Here is a 13,961-nt window from a genome sequence, read left to right as displayed (position 1 = left end):
TACTGGATTAGATTGCTTAATTTACTTGTCTAGGATTTAATGACCTTCATAGGCATGAAGGAAGATAGGCTTACATCTCTGCTATCTCCCACTGGGCTTGTCCAGATGTGTTGTCCATATGCTATCAGACCAGGTAGGGTGGCACAGGTCTGCAGTCCCAGCACTGGGAGATAGAGGCAGAAGAATCAGGAGCTCAAGGTCATGTCAAGGTGAGGAGTTCAGTAACACTGAGTTCCTGGTCAGTCTGGTCGGACTGGGCTATCTGAGGAAGGGGTGACCTGAGCATGGGACGTTTCTATGCATATGTTGAAGACTGGGCTCTCTTACTCTTTTATATCCTTTGGGACAGGCTGTAAGCACATGTTACATAAAAGTACAATAGATTTTTTCCCTTGGATCAAGGTTGTTGTGTCCAGCCTTGTTTCAGTTACTGCCCGTGAGCAGATTTGAACCCCCTACTCATTATCATCATGGGTTTTCAACTTCATTCACGCTGTTCCTGTTTCACCTTTAGTCAGTCTCTGATAAGTTACATTTTCTAGGAAAACTTAATACTTTTCCGGTTTTATGAAGTGCTACCATTAAACTTTTCACGCCGTTGGCTCCTATTATTTCACATTTGTATATCTGTAGTCACGTTCTTATTTCCTGCTATTCCTTTTTTCTCCTTTTGAGTGGTTGTGGGACAGAGTTTAAGTTTGGAGTACTTGCTAGGGCCTAAAATGGTCAGTGTGTTACCGAGGCTATCCCCAAACTCCTGGCAATCCTCCTGGCTGGGTTTCCCAGTGCTGGGGACTGTCCTCTGGCAAGCCTCTCACCAAGCGGGCAGCATCAGACCTTGGCATCCTCCATTCTCAACCAGGGAGATGGCAAGTAAGGGCCTTTTTTGGCACTTTTAAAAATGTTGTTAATTTCCTTTCCTCCTGGTTTTGGTTGGTGCTGGTAGGTTGTGTTTGGTTGGTTGGTTGGTTGGTTGGTTGGTTGGGATTTTTTTCTCTCTCTCTACCTGTTTTTGCATTTGTGTTAGGACTGGTCTTACTTGTCTGGCAATCTGAAAATCTTAAAGAAAGCTGAGAAAAGCCCTACTGACACTGGATTTCTGTGGGATAGTCAGTGGACCGGCTGAAGGCTCCTCCTGCCAGTTCTCAGTCTTTTCCTTAGGCAGCCCAATTAATTTCTATCCATGATACATATAAGAACATTTTTCTGTCTTCACAAATGCAAATCTCAAAGGTGTGCAGAATCAGAAAGGACAGTTGCCTCCCAACTTGAGAAGAAAATCTCAAGATTTGCTTGCTGGCTTGTCCACCAAGTGAGCTACATTCCCAGACTGCCAGTATAACTCTTAAAACTTGAATTTTCTTACCCAAAAATCCCTCACAAAAGCCATGTCTTTAGCGGATCCAGAACCTGATTGGCTTTAATTCCATTTTGTTTCCACCCCTGGAGATTCCCACTTTCCCTGGCACATTCAACTGTGTATTTAAAGGATGCTTGTTCAATTGAATGCATCATTTCTAGTTGTTGTGTAATGGGAAGCTCTTTGGTTTTCAAAATGATGTGTCGGGTTTTGTTGTGGTGGTCTGGATAGGTTTGCTTGCTTGCTTGCTTACCTGATTGTTATCCTATGCTTCATGCATTAACTGAAAGTCTTTAAGGAGACTTTTCTGTTAGGGGCTGGAGAGATGGTTTAGCAGGTAAGAGCAGAATATGATTTTAGAAGACCTGAGTTCAGTTCCTAGCACTCACTCATGATGCCTGTAACTCCAGGTGTAGGGATCTGACATCCTCTTCTAGACTCTAAGGGCACCTGCATGTGCATGTACACATAGAGAGAGACACTTAAGTAAATGAGATAAACGTTTTAAAAAAGGAATTAGAATGTCCCAAAGAAAAAGAGGAGGATTTGAAGACAAGAAGTCAAGGTATTCCTGAAAAGATTAATGGTTCCTAAAGGTTCCTAACAGAAAGCAGTGTTATGGATTCAAGTTTTATTTTTTTCCAATTTTTTATTAGGTATTTACTTCATTTACATTTCAAATGCTATCCCAAAAGTCCCCTATACCCTCCCCCCCCACCCCCACTCCCCTACCCACCCACTCCTACTTCTTCGCTCTGGTGTTTCCCCTGTACTGGGGCATATAAAGTTTGCAAGACCAAGGGGCCTCTCTTTCCAATGATGGCCGACTAGGCCATCTTCTGTCTCAAGTTTTATTTTTTTAAAAAAAACACTTGTGTTTTCTCCAAAGGAAACTCCACTCTTCCTCAGACATGGAACCCGAGAGTGCCTCGCCAGACTCCCGGCTTGCCCAGATCATGGAACAGCACCAGCAAGCCTTGATGCAGCTGGCAGAGGTGCAGCCCAGCGAGGGCTCCATGTCCAGCATCGTACTCCCACCTATCCTGTCCAGGGTAGAAAGTGAATCGCAGCTCCATTCAGAGAGAAACCACAGACACCAGGTGAAGATGGCCCGTAGTAATTCGGAAGGCTACCTGCTTCAGCTGGAGAGAGGAAAGAGACGCAGGAAGCGAAGCAGCACAAAGGTGATAAAAGCATGCTTGTCAGCCAAGCCGCTCTTGAATTTTGATGACACAGATAGGCCTGGAATAGGGCTGGTCATTACTTAGCTTCTCACACAGCAAGGTGGTCCAGGAACTGAGAACCCTCCTCCCCTCCAGTCCAAACTACTCCCTGAGTTTCCCTCCCCACCTTTCCAGAAGTTCCTGTTGCCAAGGTTACCTACTCCCACTTCCTTTTCATGCCCTCTCTCGGAAGAGTCTACATTGCAGGTAGGCAATAATAATCCTGCTTTTATCCTCAGTTCAACCATCCCTTTTCCTCGCCCCAACCCCACTTCTAAACTGAGTCCCATGTCTTCCTATCTGGAGAGAGAGTAGGGCTGAGTGTAAGCCACAGTCTCTCACCCTCCACCACTGGCTCCTCGGCATCAGACATGCCTCTTGGTGCGCATCTTAACTCATCTTCGACAGCAAAATATCCAGACCACTGGGTTTTCACTGAATTCTTATCTAGAGTTTGGGTCAAAAAGTAGTGAGCTCTTTTGCACAGTTCAGTCTCTTCATATCTTGTTAACAGCTACCTTTTTAATTCTCAGGAAGACCACTTGCTTCCAGGGTAGAATAATGTTTGGTTTTTTCACTATTATAATAAAATACCCAAGGCAAGTTATTTTATGATGAAGTTTATTTGGCTCATTATTCTGGGGCATGGAAAGAGCCCCTTCCTATTAGCCTGGCACCGGAAGACCCCACTTCCAGTGTAGACAGGGAGGCCTGAGTTCTGGGACTCACAGGTCACTTCTTCTCCCAGAAAAACATCATTGCATGGCTGTTCCATTCTAATGTACTGCTTATACCACTTTCAAGTGTTTCTCAAATAAACCAAGACAGATAGACCAGGCTGGGAAGCAGGCATCATTCCTATCATTTCCATGGAGACATGCAATCAGCCTTTGCAACCCACACCTCTGACAGCACAGCAACTGCCTGATCACTCCAGAGCGTATAGATAGATCACCAGGGCCTAAGGTACACAGCCTCTCAGAAGAGAACTTTCCTATGGTTGAAAACAGCAGCTTTTGAACCGAATTCCCAGCGGCAGTCCTTGGTCCAGCCCCATCTCATAGCAACTTTAGAGGGGTATTGCTCACTGGCTTGCTTCTCACCAATTAACTCAGCCTGCTTTCTTAGAGAACCCAGGACCACCAGCCTAGGGGACAGCACCACCCACAGTGGGCTGAGCCCTTCCCTCATCATTCACTAATTAAGAAAATGTCTTGCCTACAGCCACATCTCATGGAGGGATTTTCTCAGTTGAAGAGTTACTGACTTACCACAGTCCCTGATTACTCATAGGAACAATCAGAATTACTCTTACTTTTTTTTTTTCAGGTGTGGTGTAAGTGTAAATGAAATAATGTACTAACACCTCAGCTTATTCCCTGGCAAAGGTTACACATTAATTAAATGCCATTTCCCTTTCCTTCTTCACAAATTGAGTCCATGTTGTGCTAAGAAAGGATAGAGGAAAATGCCCTCGTAGAAGTGTTTTGATACCAGGAAGTTAAGGCCATGGAAAGATGAGGAGAGCAGGGGTAATTTCCTGCTCTTGACCAGCCCTCCCCACTTTCTGCTAGGGTGGCTTCAATCCATACATATCCATTTTCCCAACCCAGTACCTCTAGTCAACATGTCACACACACACACACACACACACAGGAGTGCTCTTTATCCTTTAAGCCCTTCCAGAAGCTGAAGTGACTTGGACCTGAGTGATTTGTATAGGACAGCGGGTAGTCCGGGCACCAGACAGAGGGAGTCATTATCCACATCACGCCCATTTGCTGACCACGTCAAATCTCTTGGTTTCCAAGGGAATCGTCCCGAATCACAGTAAAAAATTTTGAGGATTTGTAAAGATAATAGGCCTGAGGCCCCCTTCCTCTTCTGGCAGTGCAGTTTGAGAGCGATTTCAGAATGTACGGCATTGTTCCCATCATCAAATCCAGGCTTAAGACTAAGAAATCAACACAGCACAGCGGACACCAAAGTAGCAAAATATCCTTCTGCTGGCTCCAGCCACCACTAAATAAGAGCTTGGTAAGGAGTTCCCTGGCAGATGAGGGTTGAGCTTCTGTAATTAACCGGTGTTTCTTGTCACAGACAATCTGGGGCTTGCTGCTTGGCTGCACCTGAGAACAGGTTTATTTGGATTAATTCTAGTAACCGCAGAGCACATCTCCTTTGCTGGCTGCTCTCCGGCATCCAAGGCGTTGTTTTTATCTTGTTTACAGTAACTTTCAGTGTTGCGCATCTGAGGAATTTTCTGGAGAATAGATCTGCAGTCATTTTCCCCACCCCCAGCAGGGTTTAACATTTCTGAACCGAAACAAACGCTTCCAGACCTGCTGGCGTCCCTTCAATTCAGCCATACTCTTTGAAGCACACAGTGACGGTCATACACCTTGCTTGAGAGAATCATGAATGATTAGCAGGGACTTCTTCCCCAGGAAAGCCCCATGCAGCGTCCTTGAGGGGCCAACACCAGTAGATGTCAGCTAGAGTGTGGCTTTGCTTGTTTGTTTTCATTTGGTTTTTGGAACATCTTTTAAGACAGGGTGTCACTCACTCTCTAACCCAAGTTGACCTGACTCTTGGTGGTCCTCCTGCCTCAACCTACCATGTGTTAGTATTACAGGCGAAAGCCACCGAGCCTGGGTTCCTGTGAGCTTTATGCAGAGATAAGTGAAGCCCGTGCTTAGACATTTGTCATTTGTCTGATCTCTGTATTCAGAGACTCAGCAGGACTGTAAATGTTGATTTCTTAGAATTGTCAGTGTCACTGTCATTATCCCAATGTCACCAGCATCTTTGTTTTGGCATTACGCTGTTTTTGAGTCTTTTGAAAACCAAGAAGTAAATGAAAATAATATCTTCATTGTTGGGGATTGTTTGGTTGTAAAAGATTATTGAAGAAGCTTAAAGTGGCTTAGCTACCTAGGGCTGGACATGTAGGGACTGGGCAGGGCAAATGAGGGTTAATGGGGCCTGGAGGATTTTTTTTGTTTGTTTTATTTCTTTCAGAATAATGAAAATGTTGTACAATTAGATTGGGTGATGCTTACACAATTCGGTGACTGTCCAAAAAAAAAAAAAATTGAATCGAACAGCTTTAAATGAGTGAATTTTGTGATATGAGAATTACACCTCAACAGTGCTGTTAAGGCTTTAGGTGGAGGGAGATCAAACAGAATCACAGGGCTGGGCTCTCCCTGATTACTTGCGCCAAACTTAAGCAGATCCAAGATTCTCACCACCAGTCACCCGGAACAAACTCCCCCAGGAGCCACCCCCCTGTCCCCTGAGAAATGTCGCAGTGCTGTGGGCAGCTCATCCTGTAAAGGGATCAGCAGCCATGGGGATGGCCCATTTGGGCCACATGCTCTCCCTTTGAGTCTGTATGGAATGCTAGATCCTTGGCTCTGCCCCCACCCTCACCCCCAACCTTGATGCTTACTGAAGTTGCTAGCAAGAAGCACGGCTGAAGAGCAACACACAATTATCCATGCTTCCTGGCACGGCCTTTGTGAATTGGTAGCATGATTAAAAGTTAAGCTGCACCAGGCTAAGGATGAGGTTTCTGCCCAGTGATCATTTCTTTCTCATCATCTCTGAACAAATTGGATTTATGGCTTGGGTATGAGTGGTGGTTTATTTGTTGTTGTTATTTTTTTAACCTATTTTAGTAATTTATTTTTTACTTTGGCAAATAGATCATAAGTTAGGGATTTCAAGACAGTGACACAGAAGGCACATGAAAGAGGACTAGACTTGTAGTCATAAGCATAGGTTGTCTGAGCTCAGTCAACTATTAAAAACAACTGAAGTTTTTAAGGAGTGTTAATGCCCAACTTTGTAACCAAGGCTTGAAAAAGGAACCGACTTCCCACTCCCGTGGTGGCAGAAATGCTGACTGGTGGCCGTAAGTGTTCATTAGATCTTAATAGCCATACTTCAATCAATTTATTTCAAAGAAGTAAAATAACATACAGTGTTTACCTCAGGGTATCTTCAATGGTCAACGTTTAGAGAAATAACTAGATTACTTAATGATACTCGATGATAGAATATTTGCCTAAAATTCACATTTTTGAAATCTGCTTGGTGTCAGGTAAGTATAGTACCAAAATGGTTTAGTAAAATTACTAAAATAATTGTAGTATATAATGCTTTTATAAATATAAGAACACAAGCACACATAAATAAATGCTTTTAACTAAATATTCTTTCGTATTAAAAACAAGAGTGTAAAGAAGCCAAACATAGTGGCACATGCTTGTAATCCCAACACTTGGGCTGAAGAACTACAAGTTCAAGGACAGCCAGGGTTACAGTGCCTGCCCAACCCTCCCAAAAGGAAGATACAAACAAACACACAGTCGACATGGGCAGATCTGGTGCTTTTATCTTGGGAACGACTGTTTTCCTAAAGATTTACACTTTTAGAATGTCCTTCAATAAGCAATAATTCCCCTGTCTATTTTAATGTTAGTTTTAATGATTTCAGACCAAAGGCTTCCTTAAAATAAAATCATATCTTCTCTCATTCTTTAGACTTTGATGCACTGAGAGAGTTTTGAGCATAAATGTTTAGCATCGTGACAGGGCCAGTTCTGTTGACAGAGCCTTTAATCCTTGAAGTGCAGAAGTGTTGCACCTGAGTGGTACATTATTTTGCTCCTTCTGAACAGTGACACTGAAGCCCCCGGCGTGCTGGGGATATTGCCTTTCACAGCGGTGACAGGCTGCCGAGCAATTTCAAAACCATGGGTTCATTCTTCTTTCATACAATTAACCCAGAGGTAGGCAGTTGCTAACACTAGGGTGTCCACAGCTCAAACCATCAGAACCAAGAACTATGTGATTCTCCTGTTTCTCCCCCTGCCTGAAGGAGAGCTGTTCCAGCTCCAGGAATCCCATCCACTTTGGGGTTGGAGATAAAAAATAAAAATGAGAAGGGAGGGACCATGCCAGCCTCCCTACCAAACTCAAATGTAGTTCATGGGACCAGAACTCTGTGCTGCGGAGAATTCAGGGGAAGAGTTGGACCATATCCATGGGTTCTGGAAACAGTGTACCTTTTAACGAATGTAACTGACTTTTCCAAGTCATTATAGCATCTCCAAGTGGTGCTTACATCTTAGTAATCCAGAGAGGAAGCAAACATATGGGCAGTGTACACAGGTTATAGGTTGATATTGCTCGTTGTATAAGGACTTGGGCATCTTAGCCTGCGGTATCCACAGTGTGCCCTGGAAACCAAATACCCACAGGTGATATGAGACAACTAACTGTAGTGGATTTCCCAGCTTCTGCAGTGGGAGGGGTCCAGGGAGAAGCCAGTGGAGCTGTAAGTAAAAACCATATTGGGACGGACAGTTGATACAATGTATGCATAGTTCATTCTTAGGATCATGGAGTTACATGAAGGAATTCTAACTGAGAAGTGTGTTTTCATTCATCGGATAATCATTGCCAAACTGCACCTCAGAAAAGGCTCACCAGATACACAGCCCATCAGAATGGCATGGTGGCTTAGCGGTTAAGGGCACTTGTTCTTACAGAGGATCCAGGTTTGGTTCCCAGCACCCATACGGTGGCTCACAACCATCTGTAACTCCAGCTCTGGGAGATCCAACACGCTCTTGTGACTTCTGGGTGCCGGTCAAATTTTCCAAAGTCACACTAACTAACAGAGCGAAATGAATTTCTCAGCAGGTCTTGCCATGACTCAACTGCTCTCTTTTGAGTCTTATCAATGCATGACAGTTGACCTTCATCTTCAGCGTTATCTCTTGTTCTACCAGTGAACTGCAGTTTCATTATCTTCTGAGGTTGTCTCTGGAAGGCAGGATTCACCTCCATAGACAGGGACTTTCTGAATCAGTGTATTGGCTGCCTGCCATTGGTGAGGGCTCTTTTGATTTTTCTAACTGCTCATGGTGACAGCTGCCTGGGAGAGTTGTAATATATATATATATATATATATATATATATATGCATCAGCTAAAAATGTTAGCCAAAGAGCGAATTATTTCCTTGACATTACTTATTATTTCAGAATTTCAATTTCTTTTATCTCAGAAGTAGAAAGCTCAGAACACATTAGCTCACCAGCTACAAATGCCAAATAGACTACGATCAGCAACTGCCATGAAATAGCACCATTGCCAAGAAATATACTCATTCGCCCACCTCCCACCAGAGCTTCTGGTCTTCATTGTACTTCCTTCCCTATGCCCCAATGAGTTCTTTAAGGGACACCAATCCTTGGAAAGGACCATTTCTGTGGTTGTATTTTCAGACTTCCAAGCTGAAAGGCTATCAGAAAAGAGACGTGAAGCTTGGAGGCCTGGGACCTGACTTTGCATCCGTCAGAGACAAAGTAAGCAGCATGTGGGGTTTTCAGCCTCAGTATCCTCTACCTGTTCTCAGCAGGGTGGGTAAAGATGCACCCCAGCATCAAGCGCCAGTGCAAACCTCTGGCACTGAGTAAACAGCCCTCACAAACAGCCATGCAGACATAATAGGGTCCCAGATTCTGCTGGAAAAAAAAAAAAAAAAAAAACTTCTTAGCCTGTGTTATTTTATGCTCTGCCTTTCCGTTAGATTTGAAAGCCGCCCCCCAGAAGAGCGGGGCGCATGAGTGTGGATGTGTGTGTTGTGCGGCTGTTGTCTCCCTGATAGAGTTGTCTTGATAACTTTGAAGTGGCTACAGAGAAGACACTTAGGATCCGAGTTCCCCAAGCCCTAGGAAGTGCATCCACTTTATTCCCTTTCCTCTGGTGAAAGGAGATCTTCATTTAATGTGTTTGAACTACAGTTGCACTCAGGCATAAAAAGAGTCTAGTTCAAAGTTGGAAGCAAAAATGAAAATAAATTGGGTAAATGCAACAAAGAAGAGGCTGAATAGGATTCAGCCCCTGTCAAGAGAACACTGTGGGCGCGGGGGGTGCGGCTGCACTCAGCAGATTCTCCAGGGAAACGTTAACCAGTTCACTGCTGCCACCGTACACGGGTCACCCTCCTGAGCCACCCACCTCCACAAAGTCAATGTCACTGAGAGAATTAGCAGAGAGTCGCTCACTCTCCTCCATTTCTCCGAGCAGATGCAAATGTTAATGCAGCAAAAAGAATATGCACAGCAAGTCAAGGAATACAACATGAAGGCCCTGTCCGTTCTGTCCAAACCACAGACATCAAAAACTGAGAGTAAATCTGTGATTTCTCGGAAGAAGGTAAGAAGCTCGTGCGGGGCATTTATTGCTTCAGTCAGAACTAAAAGGGACACTTTGGTCACCTCTTCACCTCAAGAGATGGGCTTGGATGTTCAGAAACAGTCATTCCTACACTTACAGGTCATCCACAAATACTGATGTCAACACACACACACACATGCTCATGAGTACACACACGCACACACACACACAGGTCAGTATATTGTCTTAATTTTGTCACACATAGAAATAACAAAGTGATTTCTCGGTAAGAGCCAGCAGTCAAATTAATTCTCGGTTTCATTCTCTATCATTAAGCAACATTCAAGGGAACAGAGCTCTCTTGTTGCTCTTCACATCAGACAAACAAACAAACAAACAAACAAACAAACCGTTGATTTTTAAGTTCATTTCTCTGTGCTTTTCCAGAGGGATTGTATGGGTTCCTCCAGTGGGGGGGAGGGAGTATTTTAAAAAATACAGAGCATCCGTCCTCCGAGATGCCATCCAACAAAGAGTGGGGATGTGAGTGAAATGTGTACTGTGGCAACACACTGCAAACCCCTGCCTCAGTGGATTTACTCCTATACTGCCATGGGGACTCCTCACAGGAGGAACATGCTGCCCTTAGAAACGTGTGCTGCGTGCTCTCCTTTGCCAATCATCTTATCAATTCTTCCTCAGACCTTGATGACCTCGTCTTCCTCACCAAATGCCCATGGCGCCGTTTCATTCTTTCTCCAACCAATTACATTTTCATAAAGTTGTTCACCAGCAACAAATCTACAGAATTTCCCATAGCTATCTCATTCATGTGTAGAATGTGAACTTTTTATGACTTGGGTTCCCCCTCCCCTTCTGATACTTGAAACTACTACCCATTCCCATATAAGTTTTCAATAAATCCTTCTTAAAATACAAAGTTTAAGCAGGTAGTGGTGGCTCACACCTTTAATCCCAGTACACAGGAGGCAGAGGCAAGCAGATCTCTCTGAATTCAAGGCCAGCCTGGTCTACAGAGGGAGTTCTGGGTCAGCCAAGGATACATAGGGAAACTGTCTCAAAAATAACAAAACAAAACAAAGTTCAGGGCTTTCAAATACTCCCTATTTTACAGAGGTCCGGGAGTTCAGTTCCAAGCACCCATATCATAGCTCCCCACCATCTGTAACGTCAGTTCCAGAGGATCCAATGTAATGAACAAAGTTCAGTTTCCATCAACTACAGGTGATGCCTTCAGTCTGCAGCTACAAGTCTTTGCTGCGTGGAAAGGCTTAACTGAAGGTTTGATTCTATTAGAAGTTTGGAGTTAGCAAGACTTTCAGAGAGGTGGCAGATTAAACACATGAGAAATCAGTTTGCAAACACAAGAATCTTTCATTGTATAAAACGTCCAAATGACATAGCAGCTGTCCACATCCCTCGCCGGCTTCGTTTTGCTTCATTGCATGCTGGCCATGACTAAGTTATTTTGTTCAGCCTATGCCTTACAATGTGTCGCCTGCATTTTCTCTATGATCACTATTTCTGCCCAGATTACAGCAACTCTCTCCATCTATGTATCATAAACCTCTCCTGAGACTAACTTCCCAGTGTAAATGAAGTTTTTATTTCCTTGTTATGCCCTTAGGCTTTGGACTATGCTAAGACCATCCCCAAACCCAAACCACCAAATCTACCTGATCAATCAGCAAAGAAAACTAAGAACTCAAGGCACAATGAAAAAGAAGGAAGCTTACCAGAAATTTCCCTGTTGGAGATCCTGCAGAGCAGACACGAGCGGGAAAAGCAGGCTGTGGCTGCTTTCAAAGTCCTTCACATCGTCTAGACAGCATTTAGCGGGGATCAAAAGTGCTATGCAAGGGACACGGAGAAAAGAAAGTAAACAATTCCACAGAGAGTGGTAAGCTGGCACTGCCGCCTGCCCGCCACCCTTGTCTGCTCTGCGCAGAAGTTAATGGTGGTGTGTTTAACCTTCTGGAAAGAAAAATACATACAATTATTTATTTCAAATCTGTTAGAATTTGGACAGGTAGATGGCTAGACAATAAAGCCTTTGGTTTTATATTGGATCTTCTGATTTGTCAAACTACCTTTGCGCTTCTTCATAACATAGCATAGCATAGCATAGCATAACATAACATAACATGACATGACATAGCATAGCATAGCATGACATAACATGACATGACATGACATAGCATAGCATAGCATGACATAACATGACATGACATAGCATAGCATAGCATAGCATAGCATAGCATAACATAACATGACATGACATGACATAGCATAGCATAGCATGACATAACATGACATGACATGACATGACATAGCATAGCATAGCATGACATAACATATGTACATACTTCAGTTTTTCCTAAAATGAGTTTGGCTGACCTCGTCACAGAGGTAACATGTCCAAAATAATACTTTTGCTTTCAACTCTCAAAAAAGTCTTATATATAAAGTTGACAATTTGAAAATACATCTAGATGTGCAGATTGAAATAAGAAAAAATCCTGATTTCTTTCTAACACATCACTCAGACTAAGGCATTAATCATAAATCCCACAAGTGTAGGGAAATCCACCGCAGATCACTTTATGGTCAAAGCCACTGACTCCACTTCTATAAATTTATGGGGCATCTTGTTATCATTGTGGTTATCTTCAAATATTATTAAATGCCTGCACTTCAGAGTTTACGACAAATGTAAATATTCATATTCATTTTATTTCTTTCTCTTTAGAAGCATTATCAAGATTCATAGTTTTAGAATTACTGAAGAGTCAGGAGTGTCAGCTTGTGTTTGTACTCTCAGCACTTGGAGAGTTGAGGAAGTAGGGGTGGGGGTGTCTCAAGGTGGAGGATATATAGTAACAAATAGTGATAGTCTGTCTCAAAACAACAACAACACATTTACTAAAAGATTTACTTCTCGCTGGACATTGCATCCTTTGATGAGTATGTGCAGAAACGGGTTATTTTAACAACCAAAGGTAAATCTGTGCACATGGTAGAAGGATTAACTTTAGAAATTCACTCTAAATGTAGCAGGCAGTGGTGGCACACACCTTTAATCCCAGCACTTAGGAGGCAGAGATAGGCCGATTTCTTCATTCTTAGACAACCAAGGCTACGGAGAGAAACACTGTCTCGGAAAACAAATCAAGCAAGCAAACAAAAACAACAACAACAAAAGAAACTCACTTTGGAGTTGTATTTGCACTGCATGTGTCTGATAGGTATGAACACTGCCTGTGTGAATCCTCCACTCACAGCTGCAAACAGAGCCGATAGCCAAGTTCATTTACTTGTGGCCAAAAGATGTTAACGAATTTCAATTCCTCCCACCACCTCCACACTCATATTCAGGAGCCAATGCTTAGCTGAAGAAAGGGAAATGGGTTGGCAGACTATAAACACCATTTCACAGGATCCCCCCCCACCCCACACCGACCCTAGAACAGTGGTTCTCAATCTGTGGGTCATAACCCCAGGGTCATTTATCAGATATCCTATATTGCAGATATTTACATTACAATTCATAACAGTAGAAAATATACTTCATACAGTTATGAAGTAGCAACAAAATAATTTGATGGCTAAAGGTCACCACAATATGAGGAACTGTATCACAGGGTGGACACAATAGGAAGGTTGAGAACTGTCCTAGGACACCACAATTCTTTACTCACAGCCAAATGGCATTTAAAATACTTCAGCTAAAGAAATACAACAGCTGCTTACAGTTTGGGGTTGAAGCCAAAGAACGAACCCAACGGCCTTTCTGTAACCTCGATATATGCTCATAATGTTCTAATCCCAGCACTCGGGAGGCAGAGGCAGGCGGATTTCTGAGTTCGAGGCCAGCCTGGTCTACAAAGTGAGTTCCAGGACAGCCAGGGCTACACAGAGAAACCCTGTCTCGAAAAACAAAAACAACAACAACAACAGCAACAAAAACGTTCAGTGAAATGTCGCTAAGCTACCATCGTCCAGACACAGACAGGAGCCAGAACAGCGAAGGACTAATGCTCTGTCTCTGTCTCTCTTTCTTTTCATTGCATAATATTGATTTCATGAGCCTAAGTGATTAATTTTATAGCATTTGTTTCAGAAATTTAAAAAAAAAAAAAGAGGAAACCATGAACACTACCA

At 43.2% G+C, this 13,961-nt stretch overlaps 1 protein-coding gene across 4 annotated transcripts in view; it reads left to right on the top strand.

Annotated features, from left to right (window-relative positions):
• The window catches only part of Jhy (junctional cadherin complex regulator), a 68,289-nt gene extending 56,427 nt beyond the window's left edge, over positions 1 to 11,862 (top strand). For all 4 annotated transcript variants that reach the window (XM_029481170.2, XM_029481171.2, XM_021172289.3 and 1 more), the window contains exons 6-9: positions 2,250 to 2,544; positions 8,885 to 8,965; positions 9,690 to 9,818; positions 11,428 to 11,862. In XM_029481170.2, the coding sequence (XP_029337030.1) occupies positions 2,250 to 2,544; positions 8,885 to 8,965; positions 9,690 to 9,818; positions 11,428 to 11,625 (703 nt within the window). In that variant the 3' untranslated portion in view covers positions 11,626 to 11,862. The remainder of the gene's footprint in view (positions 1 to 2,249; positions 2,545 to 8,884; positions 8,966 to 9,689; positions 9,819 to 11,427) is intronic.
• The last annotated feature ends 2,099 nt before the right edge of the window (positions 11,863 to 13,961 follow it).

Source organism: Mus caroli, unplaced genomic scaffold, assembly GCF_978045245.1.
Source record: "Mus caroli unplaced genomic scaffold, Mus_caroli_1 scaffold_11, whole genome shotgun sequence".
NCBI lineage: Eukaryota > Metazoa > Chordata > Mammalia > Rodentia > Muridae > Mus > Mus caroli.
Note: the sequence above shows the minus strand (reverse complement) of the source record. Positions and strands in the feature narration are given on the sequence as shown.